General features: G+C 38.5%; 1 protein-coding gene across 2 annotated transcripts in view; it reads right to left on the reverse strand.

Annotated features, from left to right (window-relative positions):
* C4H8orf89 (chromosome 4 C8orf89 homolog) overlaps positions 1 to 20,778 on the reverse strand; it is a 65,942-nt gene extending 45,164 nt beyond the window's left edge. Inside the window, exons 1-3 of one of the 2 annotated variants that reach the window (XM_072604869.1) lie at positions 20,374 to 20,778; positions 16,742 to 16,793; positions 12,902 to 12,949 (exon numbers count right to left, since the gene is read on the reverse strand). In XM_072604869.1, the coding sequence (XP_072460970.1) occupies positions 12,902 to 12,949; positions 16,742 to 16,793; positions 20,374 to 20,479 (206 nt within the window). In that variant the 5' untranslated portion in view covers positions 20,480 to 20,778. The remainder of the gene's footprint in view (positions 1 to 12,901; positions 12,950 to 16,741; positions 16,794 to 20,373) is intronic. The other variant, XM_072604870.1, reaches the window with a different exon arrangement.
* Between the last annotated feature and the right edge of the window lie 1,525 nt (positions 20,779 to 22,303).

Here is a 22,303-nt window from a genome sequence, read left to right on the forward strand (position 1 = left end):
CTGCCATTTAGTCACTGTTTAACCCTGGATCACCTTTGGCAACGAAAGATGAACGCACCCTGGATAAGTCATTTAACCTCTCTCTACCTCAGTTTCCTCAACTATAAAATGGGGATAGTAATAGAGCCTCCTTCATGGATTATTGTGAGGATCAAATGAATAATGCTGCATACTAAATAAATATTGTAAAGTTTGACCAAGGCTCAGCTTTCTCCAGCTTCTGATGAATTTGCAAGTCTGCTGTCACTGCTTCTCAAGCCCTGCATGTCAGAGGGAAAAACAAGCTCATGGTAGACAAAATATTATTTGGGGGACAGCTGTACCAACTGTCACAAATGTTATTGTCAGTATTTTTCTATAAGTATGTTCTATAAACTTGAAGCTTCCCTTAAGGAGGAACTGTCACAGTGGTCACAAGACCATCTTGTAACAAAGGTACAGAAGCATGGCTGTAGGTGAGAAAACTGCCATCCAAAGAGTGGTCTGCAGAGTATGTTTCTTGGGAATCAAACCCCTCCTTTCCCCACCACCACCCTGCATACTTTTTCACATAATTTTTACAACCTCTGCTCACTTATTACAAGTTCAAGGAACCATTATCAGCTTCTTGGTCTTAAGATTAGAAAATTAATTTCTAGCTTCTATGACCTTAGAAGGAATTTTGGAGATGAATAGGAATTTAGTGATCTTAGGGCAGACTTACTATCCACAATGTAAAGCAAAAATGTTCTTTTCCTATATTATCTGTCCTTAAATTTAATCTCTCTAGGACTCAGTTTCCTTATTTATAAAACAAAGCAATTGGACTAGATGACTGCTAAAGTGTCTTCTACCTCTCAATCTATGATCCTATCATCTTCAAACTTCCAGGGATGCGCCTAAGTATGTCAGAAAGCATCTACTACGTGCCAGGCAGGCAGTTAGGTGGTGAAATAAATACAATGACAGTCCTGGAGTCTATAAGACTCTTCTTCTTGAGTTCAAATATGGCTTTAGATATGTGGTACTGGATAAGTCACTTAACTCTGTTTGCCTCAGTTTCCTCACCTAGACTGGAGAAGGAAATGGCAAACCACTCTAGTATCCTTGCAAGAAAACTCCAAATGAGGTCACAAAGAGTTGGACATGACTGAAGTAAATCAACACAACAATAAAAATATATGTTAAATATTAACTATGATTAACATTAAGCCTATTTGGTAAGAACACTTCCTAGAAATTAGAGTTATCCAAAAGTGGACTTAGCTGACTCAGAAAGTGATGGATCCTCATTCCTTGGAGGTATTCAAGTGGAGACTGGGAGACCACATGTCAGGTATGTTTTAGTAGAAATTTCCTTTGGGGTATGGGTAGGCTAGATGGCTGATGAGGTCCCTGTCAATACTGTGATTCTGTAGTTTCAACCTTCTCTCTGCCTGGGAGGTTCCTTCTGCATAATGGTAGCAAGTTGGGCTTATATGTATAAAACATGGGCTTAGTGGTGTGAAAGCAGATTTATAAAGCTGAACTAAGGCATAGGTGCTTAAATATTCTCAGGTTTTGACAGTATCTGTTTAGGCATCTGGAAGGTAGAGGTGGAAGGTCCATATTTCAGACTCTGGGATAAAAATCACGGTTTGTAGCATTTTAGATGACAAACAATTGTAAAATTAAGGGAATTAAAGGAATGGCCCACCATATTTGCAGCAGATTTATTTTTCAAGCAGATTGAAATTATAATGTTCAATTAATAGATAATAAAATGAAACCATCCCAGAGGTGCCACATCTTGAAATGTTACTTTAATAACAAGTCCTTCTTACAGATGGAATAATTCTATTCAGGAGCTGTAAGTCTAGGGGAGAAGTAGTCAGAAGGCTTTATTACTTCAGAAGTCTCTCTGTATTTTAAGTTCGTGACCTGTCAGAAGGCATCATGTTTCATCTTCATTCTTTTGGGGTTCTGATTTATCTTATCATTGTCAGAATTAAAGTCTTTCAAAGTTATTTTGAAAATCAAATGAGGGAACACAACCTGCAAACAACTCTATACAAACATGACATATACAGGATAAACTGAGAGTAGTCTCAGAAAAAGGCAGTAAGATTAAAAGGGACTAGGAAAGTTTTCTTTCAGAAGGTGGGATTTTGGTTGAGATTTGAAAGAAGCCAGGGAAGCTAGGAGGTGAATATGAGGAGGGAGATCATTCTGAGCACGGGGGGCCGCTGGAGTGCTGTCTATGAGAAACAGCAAGGAGACCAACAACACTGGATCACAAGAGTATATGGAGAGGAGTTAATATAGAAGGAGACTGGAAAGGCAGGAAGAGGGCAGACTGTGCAGGGCTTTAAAAGTCAAATAAAGGATTTTATATTTGACAGCAGGCATAATGGGGAGCCACTGAATTTGGCTGAACAGTGCAAGGAGGGAACTTATGCTTAGGGAAATCAATTTGACAGGTGTGAAAGATGGAGTAGAGAGAGACTGAGGCAGGGAAGCCTACCATCAGGCTATTGCAATAATTCAAGAATGAGGTAATAAGGGCCTACACCAGGGTGGTAGCAGTGTCAGAAGAGAGATGGGGCATATACAAAAGATGTTGTGAAGGTAGAATCAATAGATAAGGGAGAATGATAAGTCAAGAATGACACCTAGGTTGCAGCCTAGATGATTAGATAGATAGCGACGTCCTTGACAACAAAATAGGGAAGTTAGAATAAGAGTAGAGTTTTGGGGGAGAAAATGAGCTCAGTTTTGGACATGAAAACTCTAACATACAAACAAGTAATCAATTCAAGATGCTTAATAGCCTACTGAAGATGTAAGACAAGAAGTTAGGGGAGAGGTAGGGCGACAAAGTAGATATGAAAGTCATCTGCATGAAGATGAAAATTGAAACCTTCTGAGATCACAGGACAGAAGCTTGGGGGACCCCCAACAATCAGTGGGTATAGATGGATGAAGATTAAGCAAAGGAGACAGAGAAGAAGCAATCAAGCAGGTAGGAAGAAAATCAAGAAAGAAGAGAATCACAAAAAAATGAGGAGAATATCAAGAAGTATTATTGAGAGCATCAATGACTGCAAAGCTGACAACAAGGATGAGGATTGAGAAAAGGCCATCATATTTGTTAGGTAAGCGATCACTGGTAACTTTGGAGAGAGTTGCTGAGTAACAAGTTCAAACACCAGAAAGTAGAACATCAGGAAAAGGGAATGAGGAAAGGAAGTAGTATATGGCTTTCTCAAGGAGGTTAGCTACAAAATATTTAGGAACATGTTTTATATTATTTATATGGAATATACTTTTGAACATATAGGTCCTGTCTAGTAAGTTATAGTATAGATAGATCAAAGGATATGCATTATTTACTAACTTTTTAGTTATAGTTCCAAATTGCTTTCCAGAATGGCTAAGCCAATTTTCAGCTTTTCCAACAGTTATACTACTATACCTCTTTTCTCGTAGTCCCTCCAACATTTGTCATTTTCCTCTTTTGCCATCTTTGCCAATCTGACAGATGTGAGGCAGAACCTAAAAGTTGCTTTAATTTAAATTTTTATAATGATCAGTTATTTAAAGATTTTTCTTCTTGATCAATGATAGTTTGGATTTCTTTCCCAGAAAACTGCATATTTCTACCCTTTGACTAAGCATTGGAGAATGGCTCTTATACACTGGAACCAGCTCCTTATAGGACTTGGAAATAAGACCTTGATCAGAGAAATTTGCTGTAAATTTTTTTTCTCAATTACCTGTTTCCTCTCTGATTTGAACCACATTAGATTTGTTAGTGAAAAAACTTGACATCTTTTTTCGGCAAAATCTTGTGTGATCCTATCAGGCTTAGTCATGAATATTTCCCTTATTCGTAGATTTGAAAAGCAATTTCTTCCTTGCTTCTCTAATTTATTCATGATGTGACTTTTTATATCTAACTCATATATGCATTTGGATGTTATCTTAATTTATGGAATGAAGTATCATGCTACACTTTTTGCTCCTATATGTGATGTACGTGTGTGCCACTTTTTTTTTTAAACCAGTACCAAATCATTTTAATTAGTGATTTATAGTACAGTTTGAGATCTGATACTGATAAACCCCATTCCTTCTCCCTTTTTTTCATGATTATATTTGATATTCTTGACTTTTTGTGCCTCTGTATGAGGCATTATTTTTTTTAGGTCCATAAAATTTTCTTTTGAGGGTACAGTACAGCACTGGTGTAATGGTAATTTAAGGTTAATGGTGGGTGGGAGGAAGAGTTAAAGATCTTTTCCACCCATTAATAGGCCTCAACACCTTTTGTTAATTTCTGCTGAGGTACTGCAGAGGATCCTGCCCTCTGGTTCTGAAAAGTGTATAAATACTCTGAGGTGAGATTTGTTTGGGGGCTTACTCACTGGAAATGTTTGTTTGCCCAGGCAAGACTCTGGGTAGCTGCTAGGAAGCCCCCCAGTTGAGCCTGCCTGCCAAAACAAACCCATGAACTATATGCACACAATTACAAAACACTTCACACAAATAAAGTTAGATCTAAGTAAATGGAAAAACATCAGTTGCTCAGGGGAAGACTGAGCACATATAATAAAAATGACAATTCTACCTAAATTAATTTAATTATTCAGTGCCACACCAATCAAACTACCAGATAATTATTTTCTAGAGCTACAAAAAATAGCATCAAAATTCATCTGGAATAATAAAAGGTTCAGAATATCAAGGGAACTAATGAAAAGAAATGCTAGGGAAGGTGGCCTAGCCCTACCAGATCTCAAATTGTATTATAAAGCAGCAATCACCAAAACCACTTGGTACTGGCTAAGAAACAGAGAAATAGGCCAGTGGAATAGCTTAGGTACTCAAGACACAGTAGTCAATGAACATAGCAATCTACTGTTTGATTAAATCCAAGGACTCCAACTTCTGGGATAAGAACTCACGGTTTGACAAAAATTGCTGGGAAAACTGGATAACAGTGTGGTAAAAACTGGGCATAGACCAATGCCTGACACCATGAACAAGAATAAAGTCCCAATGGATACATGACCTAAATATAAAGACTGATATTATAAACGAATTAGGGGAGCAAGGAATAGTGTACTTGTCAGATTTATGGAGAATGGAGAAAATTTTGACCAAACAAGAGATAGAGAACATTATAAAGTACAAAATAAATAATTTTGATTACATTAAATTGAAAAGTTTTTGCACAAACAAACCCAATGCAACCAAGATTAGGAGGGAAGCAGAAAACTGGGAAAGAATTTTTGCAACTAGTGTCTGTGATAAAGGCCTCATTTCTAAAACATATAGAGAACTGAGTCAAATGTATAAGAACACAAGTCATTCCCCAATTGATAAACAGTCAAAGGATAGGAACAGGAAGTTTTCAGAGGAAGAAATTAAAGCTATCTATAATCATATGAAAAAATGTTGATCAGAGAGATGCAAATCAAAACAACTCTGAGGTACCACATCACACCTATCAGATTGGCTAACATGACAAAACAGGAAGATGATAAATGTTGGAGAGGATGTGGAAGAGTTGGAACACTAATTCATTGTTGGTGGAGCTGTGAGCTCATCCAATGATTCTGGAGAGCAATTTGGAACTATGCCCAAAGGGCTACAAAAATGTGCATTCCCTTTGACCCAGCCATATCACTTCTAGGACTGTATCTCCAAGAGATTATAGAAATGGGAAACGGTCCCACATATACAAAAATATTTATAGCAGCTCTATTTGTGGTGGCCAAAAACTGGAAGTCAAGGGGATGCCCATCAATTGGGGAATGGCCGAATAAACTGTGGTACGTGAATGTAATGGAATTCTATTGTGCTATAAGAAATGATGAACAGGAAGACTTCAGAGAGGCCTGGCAAGACTTATATGATCTGATGCTGAGTGAAAGGAGCAGAACCAGGAGAACTTTGTACACAGCAACAACCACAGTGTGTGAGGAATTTTTCTGGTAGACTTAGAACTTCATTGCAATGCAAGGACTTAAAAAATTCCCAATGGTCTCTTAAGGCAAAATGCCTTCCACATCCAGAGAAAGAACTGTGGAATTGGATTGCAGAATGAAGCAGACCATTTTCTTTTGTATTAGGTTTTTTTTTTGTTTCGTTTTATGGTTTGTCTCATTCATTTTAATTCTTCTATGCAACATCACTAAGGTGAAAATGTATTTAATAGGAATGTATGTGTAGAACCTATATAAGATTGTACATCATCTCAGGGAAGGAGTGGGGAGAGAGGGGGGAAGGAAGGGAGGGAGAGGAAAAAAAAATCTAAGATATATGGAAGTGATTATAGAACACTGAAAACAAATAAAATAACAATTAAAAAATAAAAAAAGAAAGGTATCATAAAAAAAGTCCCCCAGCTTTGAAAAACCAGATATTGGTGCTTCTCTCTCTGGTTACTATGTAGTATGATCAGACAGCTGGATTTGTCTGTTGATTTGTGATGTATGGCCAGACAGTTGGAAGCCCTGTCTGTTGGTCTTTCTGTTTGTAATTTCTATTTGTATTTTCCCTGAAGTTCAGGGTGCTGACTTTTTCCCCTGAACTAAGTGAATGATATATGTGCTTGATTAAAGTGGATTGTTGACCCCTCAAGAGCTGCTTTCCTTTTAGAAAAGCAGATCTGAGAACCTGTGCAGCAGGCCCTCCTGTGTATGCTAAGATCCTTGCTCTTACAAGTGAGTAGTTAAATCTTAGTAATATTGTCATGTTATTATCCTGGTTTGACCTACCCATGAGTATTTAATATTTCTCCAATTATTAAGTCTTATTTTACAAATAGTGTTTTGTAATTAGATTCATATAGTCCCTGGGTGAAGCTTGGAAGATACACTCCCAGGTATTTTACAGCTTCTATAATTATCATTAATGGAATTTCTCTTTCTTGTTCTTCTGAGTTTTGTTGGTCATGTACAGGAATGCTGATTATTTATGGGGATTTATTTTATATCCTTCAACTTTGCAGAAGCTATTAGTTATTCCAACAAATGTTAGTTGAGTTTCTTTCAAAGTACTATCATATCAACCTGAAAAAATATTTTTTCTTTGTCTATGCTTATTTCCTCTTTTTTTATTATTATTATAGCCAGCATTTCTAGAAATAGATTAAAATAGTAGTGATGATGGTCATTTTTGTTTTATCCCTGATCTTACTGGAAAGGCCTCTAATTGTTTTCCATTACCAATAATGCTTGTTTTGGGATATAGGTTAATGCTATTTACTATATTAAGGAATTATTTCTAGAATTAAGAGTTGGTGTCAAAAGTTTTTCAGCATTGATATCATATAGTTATTTTTTTATATTATAAACATGGCTTATTATATTTATGGTCTTCCTTATGTCACACTACATTTCTTACATCTACATTTCGAGAATAAACCCAACTTGGCCATAGTATACAGCATATTTCTAATATATAATCACAGCCTTCTTGATAAAACTTTATTTAAAATATTTACATCAACGTTCTTTAGGAAACATCTTCTGCTTTGTCTCTCCTTGGTTTAACTATCAAGACCATATTTATATCATAGGAAGAAACTAGAAGGGTGCCTTGTTACTATCGTTATTGCATTTACTATTATTATTATGAACAGTTTATGTAGTATTAGAATGCCTTGTTCTTCGAAAGTGTGATAGAATTCATTTTTGAATTCATTTGGTCTCGGAGGGGCTTTTGACAGTTCATTTATGACCTGTTTTATTTCTTTTTCTGATACTGAGTTTTCTAAATGCCTTATATTTTCTTTTGTTAATCTGGTTATTTTATATTTTTGTAAGTATTTATTTCTATAAATTATCAGTTTTGTTAGCATATAATTGAGCAAAATTTATTTTTTATTTGAAACAAGTTTATTAATATTGTTTGGTTTTTATATTAATTACCTTCACTTCTCAGTATACCCCCTGGCCCTAGACTGAGCCATCTGTCATAAGAATGTTTTTAAAGGGGTGGTGAGGGAGAAGAAGTTCTGTAAAAACTACCCAATACATTAAGTGAATCTGATAGTATCTGCATGATTTCATATCCATAGTCCATCACCTCTTCAAAGACATTTCTCTTTAGCTGGAGTCAATTCTAGTTAATCATTATAATTATATGCTGTTCATTGGTGGCGGAGGGGTGAGGAAGGGAAGAAGCCTTTACACTTATATTTTTGTAGCCACTGTGAATATTGTTCTTACCTCACATTGCTTCAGTTTGCATAAATATTCTCATGCTTCTCTGTATTCTTTACATTTATAATTTCTTCCAGCATAGGAGTATTCCATTACATTCATTCACTATAATTTGTTTAGCTATTTCCCAATCAATAGGAATCTACTTTGCTTCTGAACTAGATATTTAAGGAACTTTCAACACTGACATGGTTTAGAATCTTATGGAATTTGTTGTAAAAGCAATAGCAGAATGGTAGTAGAGGAATCTATACTTTCCCTCTATTAGTGGGAGCTGCAAAGCACTCCCTCAAAAGGTAACCGGGAAAGGCAGTTCCTAAATTGAATGTTGTCAAGTGTAACCAAAAAATAACTTAAAAGAGCAAATGAACTTAGCTACAATTAAGAGGAGAGGAGGGGAAAAAACAGCTCAAAATGATATTTAAAGTATGAATCTCCAGTAGTACTGGAGTACTTTAAATATTACTTTATAGTCAATATATGTTTTAATGTAGTACTCAAATGACAACTGCTAGAGACAACATTCCTGGGTAACCTAAACTACTTTAATTCATTCTCTAGCCAGTAATCAGGAATTCAATCAAGGAGTTTCATTGCTAGAGACCTGTTTCAGAGGTTCGAGCTGTTCCGTTCATTGTGAAAGTTCAAACCAGGAGATGAGAATGATTATAATCAGACCTGGTACCTTGGACTCCGCAGGAGGATAAAAAGGCAAATGTTCCTCAGGAGCCAAGGGCTGAAGTTAACATACTATTGATTCTTTTAACATATAAAGACATATGAGTTAGGAGTGCAAAAAAATCAATTCCTATAAAAGCAGGTGAGTTAACAGTGATTTGAACAAGATTGTTAACTCTGCTTAAGGCAGAATTTTTATCAAAAAAAAATCTTAATAAACTTTTAAAATCTTTATTTAATTCATAAGCCTTCAAAAATGAGTAATTCTAACTCCACATTTCTGAAAATACTAAAAAGATTAAAAAGGTATCAGTTCATGTCTAAAGACTGAACATACTAAGGTGACATTGGTATGTTGATGGAAAATCTTTTACGTTAATGTAAGAACACTAAAAAAACCATAGCATCAAGAAAGATGACAAGCAAGAAAGACAAGAAAGTCTTTAAGATCTTACTGAGGAGTAACAGAATCATTAAGTGGAATTCACATAAATAAAATAAAAACACCTAAGGTTTTAAAAGTAACCTCCATCAAGTCATCATGAAAACTTTTACTTATTGGAAAGTTCTTGAATAAAAAGTGCTAAGCCTCTCCCCAAGTCTATTCTCAAATTTAAAGGAAGGGAAGGACAAAAGTTGAAAGCCAATGAAACTTTGCAGAGAGGTGAAACTTGCCCAAGTTTCTAAAACCAAGACAAAACATGGCCTACCTTTTTCTTCTCCCTAAATTTTAGAGGAAAAAATATTCACTGCTGCTGTCTGTTCCCTGGTCCTTGCTTGTGGCCTTGAATGAAGACTACAAAGTCAAAAAACTTTCAAGCTGGAAGGGATCTTACAACTTTCAATTTTGCAAATTAGGAAAGTAAAACACACAGAAATCAAGTGACTGAATCTAGATCACAAACAAAAGCCACTAGTACTGCATAAACACTGACAGAGGCTTTTCAAACATTTTGGGGGGAATGGACAAAGCAGAATAAGTGTTCATCAAATAAAACTCTAAGACAAGGAACTAAAATAAGTAGCAAAAAACAGATTAGCAGGAAGGCCAAAGAAGTCATCAAAGAGGAGGTAGCACATGAGTTAAGCCTTGAAGAATGACACGGGGACAGAGTGGAATTCATTTTAGGTATGGACAATGGTATGAGCAAAAGAAGGAACAAAGGTGATGCCGTTTAGCTAGAAGGTGAGGAAGGCAGTGTGGTATCATGGGAAGATCTGGAGCCAGAGCACAAAGATTACCCAGCTTTGCCACTTACTGCTTCTTTGAGACCTTAGGTAACCTCTCCAGGAATCAGTTTCAGAAAAGAGGTTTGACCTACAGTTTATTCCAGCTACTATGGTCTTCAGGGGGAGGAATATGAAATATGACTAGATAGGTAGGTTGAAACTAGATTGTGGAGGTTCTAGAACAATAGTGACACCTGGTGCTTGGAGAATTACTTGGCCTAAAGCCCTTTCCCAACAACCTCCTGGAGGATTTTGTAAATAATCAGTTTTCATTGCTCTTGCAGCACTCATAGCTACATTAATTTTAATAAAGCTAATCTATTTCTCCACAAGCACTCTGAAAACCCTCCTTTCTTCTTTTCCTTTTCTTGCCAGTTACTTCAAAGCCATCCCTCTCCCTCTTCTCCCTTTCATGGATCTAAAAATAACCTTAAATGTGGTTCCCACTAAAGTCCTATTCTAATATTTCACTACAGTATGTGAGTGATCCTGGGTTCTCAAAGGCTATCTTCAGTAAGCCCAAACTCTGGAAAGTCCTTCCTGTCAGTTGGAAAAGCTTGAAGTATAGGTTGAGAAGAGCTTTCATGTCTACTGGCCCTTCCTAAGACCAGAAAGCCTCACCATCAGGTTGGCCATATAGCGATAGATTTTTTTGGCTATAACAACTCTCAAAGACTATCTGCTTAAGAGAGCTGAGATCAAACAGTGGAAGAAATACCTGCACAGACAAAATCATGGTTTTTAGGGCATTTAAGATATTATGTAAAAAATAATGATAGCATATGCTTGTCTTTAAAAAAAAAAGTACACATTTTTAAATGAAATTAGATTTACTAAAGAGTAAATATCATAAATTCTAGTCTTTGGAAGTGCCCAAAAGTCCCTTGGAAATCTCCACAAAAAAGTCCCCATCTCTCTCCTTACCCTCCCTTCTAATTCAACTTGCTTTTCCTCAAGCACTAACACCAGGATGAAGAAAACCAAATATTTTTTCTATTTGCTGTCTAACAATATTGAAACTATTGGTTTTTTTCTTTGCAAAAAATGTTTCAGCTTTTGCAGTCTTAGAAACCTACATATGGCAATACTTTCCTAATTCCAAACATATAATATGCAGATGATATACCTACCTGTTTGCAAGGAGACAAAATCTTTAGAAGCAGTATATATAAAATCTATGGAGGTTTGAACAATTTTTTCTTACATTAGTGCCTGATTTATATTAGTACTTCATTTGATAAGTTTTCACTTGGTTTTGCTTTAATGTTGGTGGACATAAGGTGATCTAACTGGCTTTAAAAAGCACTGAAATTTATTAGAAATTTCAAAGAATCAATTATTAAATATGCTCATTTAATTTGAGACATATATGTATATGGATATATGTAGCAGTATGGTATATATGTAGGTGAATCAACTTATGTTATAAAATGTTTTCCTAAAATTTTGGTCTATTAAAAAAAAGTTCATTACCATTTCTTAAGAATTTAAAAACATGGCAAATAAGTTTTCTTTTCCTTCCTTACTGAAAAAAAAAATAACATTACATCTATCAATGAAATAGTACGACTTAAAAAGGCAAGGTGCTGTAGTGCATAGTGTTAGACTTAGAGTTAGGAAAATCTGAGTTCAAATTCCAATTCAAAAATAGATATGCAGAGATGGTGAGATATATGTGTTTGTTGCTATTGTTCAATTGTTTCTGTTATATCCAATTCTTCATGACCCAATTGGGGGTTTTCTTGGTAAATATATTAGAGTGGTTTGCAATTTCCTTTTCCATCTCATTTTACAAATGAGGAAAATGAGGCAAGCAGGGTAAGTGACCTGCCCAGGATCACACAGCTATTAAGTATCTGAAGCCCTGTTTGAACTCAGGTCTTTTTAACTCTAAGCCTGGCACTTTATCCCCTATGTCAACTGGCTGTAAATATATTCAAACTCCATTCCAGTTAAAGATACTCATGTCTCTAGATATATAAACTGTGAGTCTTGGCAAAATATTTAACCTCACTTTTCTCTTCTGTAAAATGGTGATGATAATAATAGCACCTACTTCACAAGGTTGTCATGAAGTTAATGTGAAAATTGCTTTGCAAACCTTACAGAGCTATAAAAATATCTGCTGAGGGCAGCTAGCTAGTGCAGTGGATAGAGTGCAGAGCCTAGAGTCAGGAACACTCATCTTCCTGAGTTCAAATCTGGCCTCAGATACTTCTTAGCTGCTTGACCCTAAGCAAGTCATTTAACCCTGTTTGCCCCAGTTTCCTCATCTGTAAAATAAGCTGGAGAAGGAAATGGCAAACCACTGCAGTATTTCTGCCAAGAAAACCCCAAATGGGGTCATGAAGAGTTGGACACAACTGAAAACAACTGAATAACAATTATACTCTGAACTCCCATTGGATTGTGAGCTCCCTGAGGGTGGGAACTGTCGTTCACTCTTCTTGTATCCCCAGCACTTAGCAGGGTCTGGCACACTTAATAAATGCTTACTGACTATCATGCTACATTTGAGGTTGTGCTTTAAAAAGTGAGTCAAATTCTAATGACTAGGCAGGGTCTACAGAAACAAAGTGAAGTGGAGTACTGAAGCAAATGTCTTTATGATTAATAGGTGCAGATGAAGAAATAATACGTAGACTACCTAGGTGTTTCAGATATGAGTAGTTTTAAGATGAACCATCTAACACCGAAATGTCATTTTATACACTAGAGAAATAATGTTCTAGATGGCGCCCAACAGACTGAAAATTTTAAATACAAATGTCAAATGCAGAGCCAAGAAATAGTTTACTTACCTTTGAGAATCTATAACATTATATTGCAGTAAACTCGATCTGAATTTCCTGTATAAATGAATCAATCAATTAATAGATATTTACAGACCACCCACTATATGTAAAGTACTGTAGACAGCTAGGTACAGTTATGGAGAGAACATAGGACTTGGAGTCAAGAAGTTCTGAGTTCAAATCCTTCCCTAGACACTTACTAGCTATATGAGCTTAGTTATTTAACCTCTCTATGCCTTAGTTTCCCCATTTGTAAAAGGGAATAAAGATAGTACCTACCTTGCAGGGTCACTGTGAAAATAACTTAACACGTGTAAAGTACTTTAAACAACCAAAGTGCCCTACAGACACAAATAACATTAATTACTGTTATTACTATTATTATTACACTTAGCTTTATGGAACAAATTTGTACAAGACCATGCCTAATCCCATACTACACCCTGTTCAGCCATTCATCAATTGATAAGCAACCTCTCAGTTTCCAATTCTTTTGCCATCATTAAAAGGCTGCTATAAATATTTACATAACTATGAGTCCTTTTCCTTTTCTTTTGATTTTCCTCCATCAAGTAGCATTGCTGGGTCAAAAGTCATATACAATTTGGAGTATTTTTTCATATGATTATTGATAGCTTTGATTTCTTCCTCTGAAAACTTCCTGTACATATCCTTTGACCATTTATTAACTGAGAAATGGCTCTTATTTTTATAAATTTGGTTCAGTTTCCTATATGTTTGAGAAATGACATTTTAATAAGAAAAATTTGCCATAAATTTTCCCCCAATTTCCTGCCTTCCTTCTAATTTTGGCTGCATTGGTTTTGTGTAAAAACTTTTAGATGTAATGTAATCGAACTTATCTAATTTACCTCCTGTGAATCCATCTATCTTTTGTTTGGTCATGAACTCTTCACCTAGTCAAATATCTGATAGATAATTTTTTTATCTCATTCCCCTAATTTGCTTACAATATCACCTTCTATGTCTAAATCATGTACTCATTTTGAGCTTATCTTGGTATATGGTATGAGATACTGGTCTATGCCCAGTTTCTCACAGACTACTCTCCCAATTTTCCCCGCAGTTTTTTGTGAAGTACTGAGTAAGGCAAGGGTTCTTAACCTTTTTTGTATCAATAGCTGACGAAGGTTGGTAAAGTCTATGGATCTCTTCTTTCAGCATAATATTTTTAAATGGAAAAAAATACGTAACTAGAAAGGAAACTAAATGAACTATACTGACATACAGTTATCAAATGTTATGACTAGAATTCTATTCTCTGTGCATGTAATCCCAGCTGCAGGATAGTGAGGAGACTCAGTACCATATTTCATCAGAACCAAACAAATTGGAAGAGTTTCAGGTTGGAAAAGAGAAGGCTGAGCAAAGAATATGATTTCTGTTACTGTTCAGTTTTGTCAGACTTTTATGACCCCATGGACCACAGCACACCAATGCTGTCCATGGAGTTTTCTTGACAAAGATACTGGAGTGGTTTGCCATTTCCTTCTCCAATGGATTAAGGCAAACAGAGGTTAAGTGACTTGCCAAGAGTCACACTATTAGTAAGTGTCTGAGGCTGGATTTGAATTGAGGTCTTCCTGACTCCAGGCCCAGCATTCCATCCACTGAGTCACCTAGCTGTCTACAAACGACATAATAACATTTGAAAAATATTTGTAGAACCATCAGTTCCAAGAAGAATTAAATTTATTTTGCATCAGAGGAGAGAACTGGTACCAACAAGTAAAAATTACAGGGAGATGGATTTCAGCTCAATGTATGGAAGAACTTCCTAAAAAAATGGAGCCATCCAAAAATGGCAATAGACTACCTTGACCCAGTGCCTCAATAAAAATTAACAAAAGGTACTGAGGCCTATTAATGGATGGGGAAGATCTTTAACTCTTCCCCCCCACTCACCATTAACTTTAAATTACCATTACAATGAAGTGAAGTAAGAGGTATAAAACATCACTAGAATGATATGTGGGGGACCAAGTTGTGAAGGTTCTTAAAAGTTAGATCAGAGAGTTCCTATTTTATCTTAGAGGCAACAGGGAACACTTAAAGGTTTCTGAGTGGGAGAATGACATGGTCAGACTTTTTCTTACGCAGCTGTGTACAGAATGGATTGAAGAGCACCTGGAAGTAGAAAGACCAATAAGGAGACTGTTAGAATAGCACAAGTGAAAGCTGATGGCTTCATGTGCAGAAAAGAGGGCAAATATAGTAGATGTGGTGGATGCAGAATCAACAAAACTTGATAAATCAGATAAGAGGAAGGGAAAAGTCAAAGATGACTGAAGATACAAACTTGTGTGAATGCAAGGATGGTTATGGCCTCAACAGACAGGGGACTGTGGAAAGGGGGACAATATGAGTTCTGTTTTAGATATGTGTAGGTTGAGGTACCCATAGGACATCACAAAATGTCTTCAAGAATTAAGAGACCTCAGATAACCTTGATCTTCTTAAACAAGTGAGAGATCAGGTCATCTGTTTCAAGTGTGGGAGTAAAAGCTTGAAGAGAGGAAAAGATTTATGACATTGCTGTAGGGAATAAAATAGGAGTTTGGCAAAGACAAAAGTAAAGGATTCAAGAGTGGGAGCTAATCAGTCATGAAGGTGGCTATAGCGAGGTATGTGAAGTCAAAACGGAGGAAGCAAAACTGGAGCATAATGGGGGGTGGGGGTGAGTCAAGAAACCAGAGATCATTATACAAGTGAGAAACAGCTTACTATGAATGAAAAGGGAGAAAAAATGGAAAGATGGGAGGTTACAGTCAGAAGATAGAAATTCTAAGATTCTATCTTGGAGGTCATATAATTTATAAGATAGTGAGGTCATGCAATTTTTAAGTGTGTGACTGCTATTAGCAAGATCAGTCAAGATGGGAGTAAGAATTCCCTGAAGTTAAAAAGGTGGAGGAATTGTGTCAGTAGGGTGTTAGAAAAGTTAGTGTGCTACTTCTGAGGAGAGTGGCATGGGCTTGGAGTGGACAGGAAGAGTGGAGTCAGCTGCTTATGTCAGTGAGAAGGTCAGAAGAGTGACCCCGGGGATCAGTAGATGCTAACAACAAAGATGGGTAGAGGGTGGTATAAGTGGGTTATTTTAACTTCACAAGGGGAAAGAGTATTCAGGGGAGATGGTAACATAATGCTCAAGGGTATAGGGTGGGAGTAGAGAATGAACAATAAGTACATTGATCCCTTTTAGAACAGTGCATCACAGAAGCATAGAATTAGAGTGAGAAATTACCTCAGGTCATTTAACATGAGTCGAGCCCAAGGTCATAAAGGTGTGAACTATGTCTTCTGACTCCAAATCCAGGGTTTTTTTTTCCCACTATACATTTCTTTCCACTCTCAATTGGCAAAAATAAATTTGAAAGCTTAAAGCTTAAAAAAGAAACCTGATGACTAGATGTTAAACGTTTTGTTCTAACTCTTATATCCAATTTATTTGCAGAGCCAGGTATCCATATTCTTGCCCTTTCCATTGTAAGGAGAAATGGACACAGTTAAATGTTGGTAGCATGATAGCACATCTACCACTATCTGAACTCTAGCTAACAGTCTCAGTTTATAATCCAAACAGTTTGAATCCAGAATTAAGATTTTTTTCCCCCTCATGTGGGGAGAAAAAAGAATCCTGGTCATACATACTGCATTTATGTAATTCAATGAAAAGGATGAATCCTCTGACCTTAAGTTCCTTCTGATTTCCACAACATTGAGAATATAAACACAGTGTAGGCATTTATTCAAAGTAAAAAGTTTTATGCAAATAAACTTGTTCAACAATGCAATATTTAATAAATCACGACATACAATGCTCACCTTCTTAGACTGCATGTGGACAGCAAATAATTTAATTCTGATGGGTATGATTCTAGAATGTAAAAATATAAAAAATATTTCCAAAAGACATAAAATTATAATTTCTCTATTTATAGCAACAAGGACAAAAATTCTGTGCTCAACACCTAGCTTCACTAATCATTAGTTGGGTATTCCTGTCATGTTGGTTTAATTTCATTCCAGCTCAGTTCACAGTCCCAGCTGGATGGGTTCTCCAAGTTCATCTAGTCATTTAACCTGTGTCTGAAAAGGAATCATCACCTCCAGTGATGGGGAACCTATTACCCCTTGAACCAACTTATTATACTTTTGTACATGTCTAACTGTCACAAAGTCTTTCCTTAAATCAAGTCTAAATCTCTCTCTCTCTTCAACTTCTACCCCTTACTCTTAGTCCTGGACTCTGGAACCAATCAAAACAAATTACAAAAATCACAAAACTTCAAAATTTGAACAGAATTCAGTGACCATCCAAGTGTAAAACACATCTGCAGAAAGAATCCCCTACACCTCTAATGAGGGGAGATCCTATCACTTGTCATGGAAACACGTTCCACTCTGAGATAATTGTAATTGTTAGGAAGTTTTTCTTTACATCTGGCCTAAATCTGCCTCTTTGCCTAAATATGTACACCCACTGTTCTCCATTCTGTCATCTGGGGACAAGCAGAATAAATTTAATTCCTCTTTAATTTGATAGACCTTCAAATACTTGAGTATTATCATGTGCCCTTTAAATATTCTCTTTTTCAGACTAAATATTTCTAATTACTGAAACCAATAGTCACATGGCATGGTCTCCATGCCCCTTACTATCTCAGTTGTAGCCACCTCAGTTCTTTATGAGTGTCCTTCCTAATATGTGGTACCCAAAATTGAACAAAAAACTCCTGATGTGGTCTGATCAGGGCAGTGTATAATGTCACTATCAATTTTTGTTCAAACATGATGCTTCTTTTAAAATGCTTAGGACCACATTAATTTTTTTTGGCTGCCAAATCATTCTTCAGGCTAAGTTTTCTTACCTTAAAAAAAAAAAAAGATGGTTTTATTTTCTCTGAATTTCTGGGAACTTCAGATCAAAGGGATAGAAAATGCCAAAAATTTACTATTAAGTATTCATGTGTCATTACTATTAAGCAATCATGTGATTAATTTCTAAACATTAGATATCTTTTGAAGTCTCCAAATAACAGAACAGATTCCAAACAAATACCATGTTCTAGTAGAGTTGTCTGTTTTACTGAAGAAAGTTGTTACTTTTTTAAAATGATTAAAAACTGATAAGAATTCCTCATTACCAAAAAAAAAAAATGGAGCTTTTTAAATTATTGCCTAATCCCAGAAAAGTAACAAATTTACTATACTTCTTCCTGCAAGTCATCTTCACTCTATTTAAAACATATAGGAAAATTCAGTTTTTTGTTTATTGTCTTACTATCTAGCTGCACTTTTTTGTATAAGCTAATAAGTACTTATGATTTTAGAAAGATGTCAGTGTAAAAACTTTCTATTCACAGAGTAAAACAGGATGATAATAAGACTGTATTTGGGAGAGGGACTTGAAGTAATCAGGGTTACGTAACTTGCCCAGGGTCACACTGCTAGTATCAAGTGTCTGAGGCAGAATCTGAACTCAGTCTCCTGACTCCAGGGTCGGTACTCTAGGCACTGTACCACCTAGCTGCCTCATACTGATGTACTTCTCAGAATCAGTGGAAAGATCACTGGACTGGGAAGGATACCTGGGGTCTGGGCCTAGATCTACCATTAACTTCATTATGTGACCCTGAGCAAGTCATTTCACACCTTTCTGGGCCTGTTTCTTCTTCCAAATGAGATAGTTGAACAAGTTGATCTAAGATTCCTCCTAGTTCAAATATTCTAAGATTCTATGGTTATTTCCTTTGTGCCCCAATCTCTGAGTTTAGCTTCTGAACAATAGGTAATATTTGGCTTTTACAAACCAGGATTTGCCATGTTGTTAAAGTTACAAAACAGGATACATTTTTATATCTTCCTCCCTACAAAAGCAACATTCCCAAAATTACACAATTGATCTAATGGAAAGGGTGACCCCTATTGCAAGAAAAAATATCCATTCCTTTAATACCCAAGTCTTTATAGTTCAGTCATACATTTAATGACAATATAAATTAGCAACTTCAAAAATTAGATAAATCAAGATCTGGGCAGTTCAGGAAACTGCCTGAATCAAATACATCACATCAAAACAAGCTATAGTTCAGTACTTCCCAGTAGTCCTGACTTTCTTAGCTTTTACTCCTATCCAAAACTTTCCTCAGTCCTGTCCAAAAACACCTTTACTGTATTTGGCCCTGAGATGGATTCATCTGCTTTACCCCATGTTTGTACATCTGTTGTTCTCATGGCTCTTCTAACCTGCTTTCTCCCCTTTCCACCTTCTATTCTATCTCTCCAACCATATCTACCTACATCTACTTGTAGCCGTCTCTCATCCCAATTTAAATATATCTAAAAGTGTCTCCTGAAATCCACTACTGGTAAGCCACTCATCCATGCCATACTACTTCCACCTTAGGTATATCATCACAAATTTACCTTACCACACTCGAGAACTTCCCTTAATTCCTTATGGATACACCTGAAATGTTACTTCTGTGTAATTGACTCACCAACCCTCTCATTCAATTTGCACAATGACTTATTTTTCTTCTAACTAAATTCACCTTGCCAATTATTTTTGCCTATTAGACACTTCTAGCTATCTTCCCTCTCAGTTTTAGCTTGGACTTTCTCCTCTAAACAATGAACTCATTTCTACACTGCTACAGAACCACCTAATGAATCTACATTCTCCCAAACCTATAGGTATCAGAACCTGACTTCCCTAAATCGTCAGTGTTGCGCTGGGAGTGCCCTGTGGCCTCCGGACATTCCCATCTACCTTATCTTGACAGCAGTACCAGTTTCCCTTTCTCTGGGCATGTCTTTTGAGAAAGATAGTGTATCATGAAAGGCGCGCTCCACTGGGGACTCCGGACACCGGTGCTGGGAAGCGCTCCGTTACCCTACGCAAGTCCGTCACTGTAAAATAGGGATAATCCGCCTGTGCCTCCCAGAGTTAAGAAGAAAATCTTTGGGGACCCTTAAAGAATCAAAGCGAAGGCAGGGTTGGAGAGTCCCTCTCAAGCTACGTCTGGGTCTCCACGCTTACATTCTGGCTATCTTTGTTTCCAACTCAACATATTCCTCCATTCACTCATACAAAGGTCACCGGGATGTCAGCCGAGCATCCCGAAGCCGCGTCAGCCCTAAGGGCTCCCCTTCCCCCGCCCCAGGTCTCTTCATGGACTGCACAAGTGGGTGAAAGGGGGACAGCGCCGGCAGGATCACGCGTGCTCACACCCGATCCCGCATTACCCGTGAACTGGGGATCAGCCCGCCCGCACTGCCCAGCCTCGGTGCAGAACCCTCCGGACATAAACTAGGACTACTCCGCGGCGGCAGAGAAGGGGAGCGCGTCCGGCCGGGGCAGGGACTCGAGCTCGCCCCGCCCCCCTCCGCTCCTTTCTCCCCCACCTTCTAGTTCTGCCCCTCCTCCTCGCCCCGCCCCCGCCCGCACTCACCAGCCCCGGGGCTCCACCCGGAGCGGTCACTCCTTCCCATCCCGGCGCTGTCTCCGGCGGGCCCGGGGCGGACGGCCCCGGCGGGCAGCCCGGTCCCAGCAGCCATGGCCGAGCACAAGCTCACGGTCTCCGCTCCCAGGGCAGACGTGCCCCCGGGCCGGCGGCCCGGGGCCCCATGGGGAGGGCCGAGACGCCTCCCGGGGCCCTGTGTGTCCTCCCTCACCCCCAGCTGCGCTAGAGCCGACCCCGGAGGGGGCGGAGACAGCGGCCCCCGCCCGCAGGTGGCGGTTCCGCGGGCAGGCGCCCACGCCCGCCGCGCTTCCCCACCACCCCCACGCAGCGCGCGCGTTGCTAGGTGCCCGCTCGCCAGGCCGGAGGCACGAGCGCGGGAGGGGCGGGGAGGCGGGGCCCGAGCGCCAGCGGGGCAGCTTCAGGCCGCAGGACTGAGGACCAATGAAAGGCGGCCCCTGGGGGCCCGGGGAGGGCGGGGCTGTCCGCGGAGCCGGGCCGAGGAGCTCCAGCAGCCCGAGCGGCCCCGGGCAGTCTCGGGCCGAATGGCGTTTTAGGCTTAGTGTTCGACTTGAAGGGGAGAAGGGCTCCCTCCTTGGTGCTTCCGGGGGAACGTCTGCGCGGAGAGCCAGAGCTGAAACTGAAAAGTCCGCAGTCACAACCAAATGGACGCTCCCGTGGTTGCACCGGAGTCTTTGGACCTACTTTGTGCTCTTCATGAGCTGCCCACGGTCATCTTTCTAGTCATTATGGCTCGAGGTTGAGTCCCTCTCTACCAGTCTTGCTCCAAAATGTAACTGGTTAAAAGATAGACGACCCTTCCCAATAAAGCCAGTGGTCATTTCCCCTCAGCATCCCTGGCAGCTCAGCATTATTACCGTAAACAATACAAACTCCTCCTTCGGCCTGAAAGGCCTCTGGTTCTGGGATGTCTGGTCTCTTTCCCATTGATGCTGCTTATAATCTTCTGAGGTCTGTCCTACTCTTAACTCCAAATATCACCTCTGCAGATGATTTGGGAATCATCTCATGCTTCTCTGCCATCAAGGTAGTTAGTTCTACTTCACTGACTATGAAATCAAGCAGTTTACTAATAAGTACCTTCTGTGTGCCAGGCACTAAAAAGACAAAACCAAACCTGTCCAGACGTAAGATGAGTTTATGATCTATGGGAAACAGCACTTAAATACCAAGTTATTTTCCACTATGCCAGAATTAACAACTGGAGAGGTGAGGAGACAGTAAAGGTCACTTAAAACTTTGCTGAGCTTTGAAAGGTAGAGATTCTGAGAGATGAATACTATCATCTAAAAATTTGCTCCCCCCATTTGTTATTCATAATTCGAGTTAGGACTCGAAGAAGCTTTTAGGCCATTTAGTCCAAACCCCTTTTTTCAGTTAAAAAACTGATGCTCAGAAATTACTCACCCAAAGGCACACAGGTGACAAGTGGCAGAGCTAAGGTTCTATCCTAGGAGAACTCAAAACCCAGCACTTTCCATTATTTCACTGTCCGTACCTTCTGCTCCTAGGGCCACTGACTGGAGACCTAGCCTCCCAAAACATTCAAGAACAGCACCTGATACCAAACTATTTCCTACTCCTCTACCATGCCCCTTCCTCAGCCCAACAGGTACCCTTCACTGTTTCCTGAATTCTTTTGTATGTTTTCTTCCATCAGATCATAAGCTTCAGAAAAGATTTTTGCTGTTATGTAGCTCTTAACACAGTGCCTAGAACATGACAGACACTAAATATTTGTTGACAAGTATTCCAGATTATCAACCCCCACTTAAGAGAAAACTGCCCTCAAAATCCCCAAATCCTCAATATTCTGCCAGCATTCAACTTTATAAGGATACCAGTCACCAAAATCAGGTTCCTTCTTTTTAATTGTCCCACAGCCAACCTACTTAGGGCT

Source organism: Notamacropus eugenii, chromosome 4 (assembly GCF_028372415.1).
Source record: "Notamacropus eugenii isolate mMacEug1 chromosome 4, mMacEug1.pri_v2, whole genome shotgun sequence".
Classification (NCBI taxonomy): Eukaryota; Metazoa; Chordata; class Mammalia; order Diprotodontia; family Macropodidae; genus Notamacropus; species Notamacropus eugenii.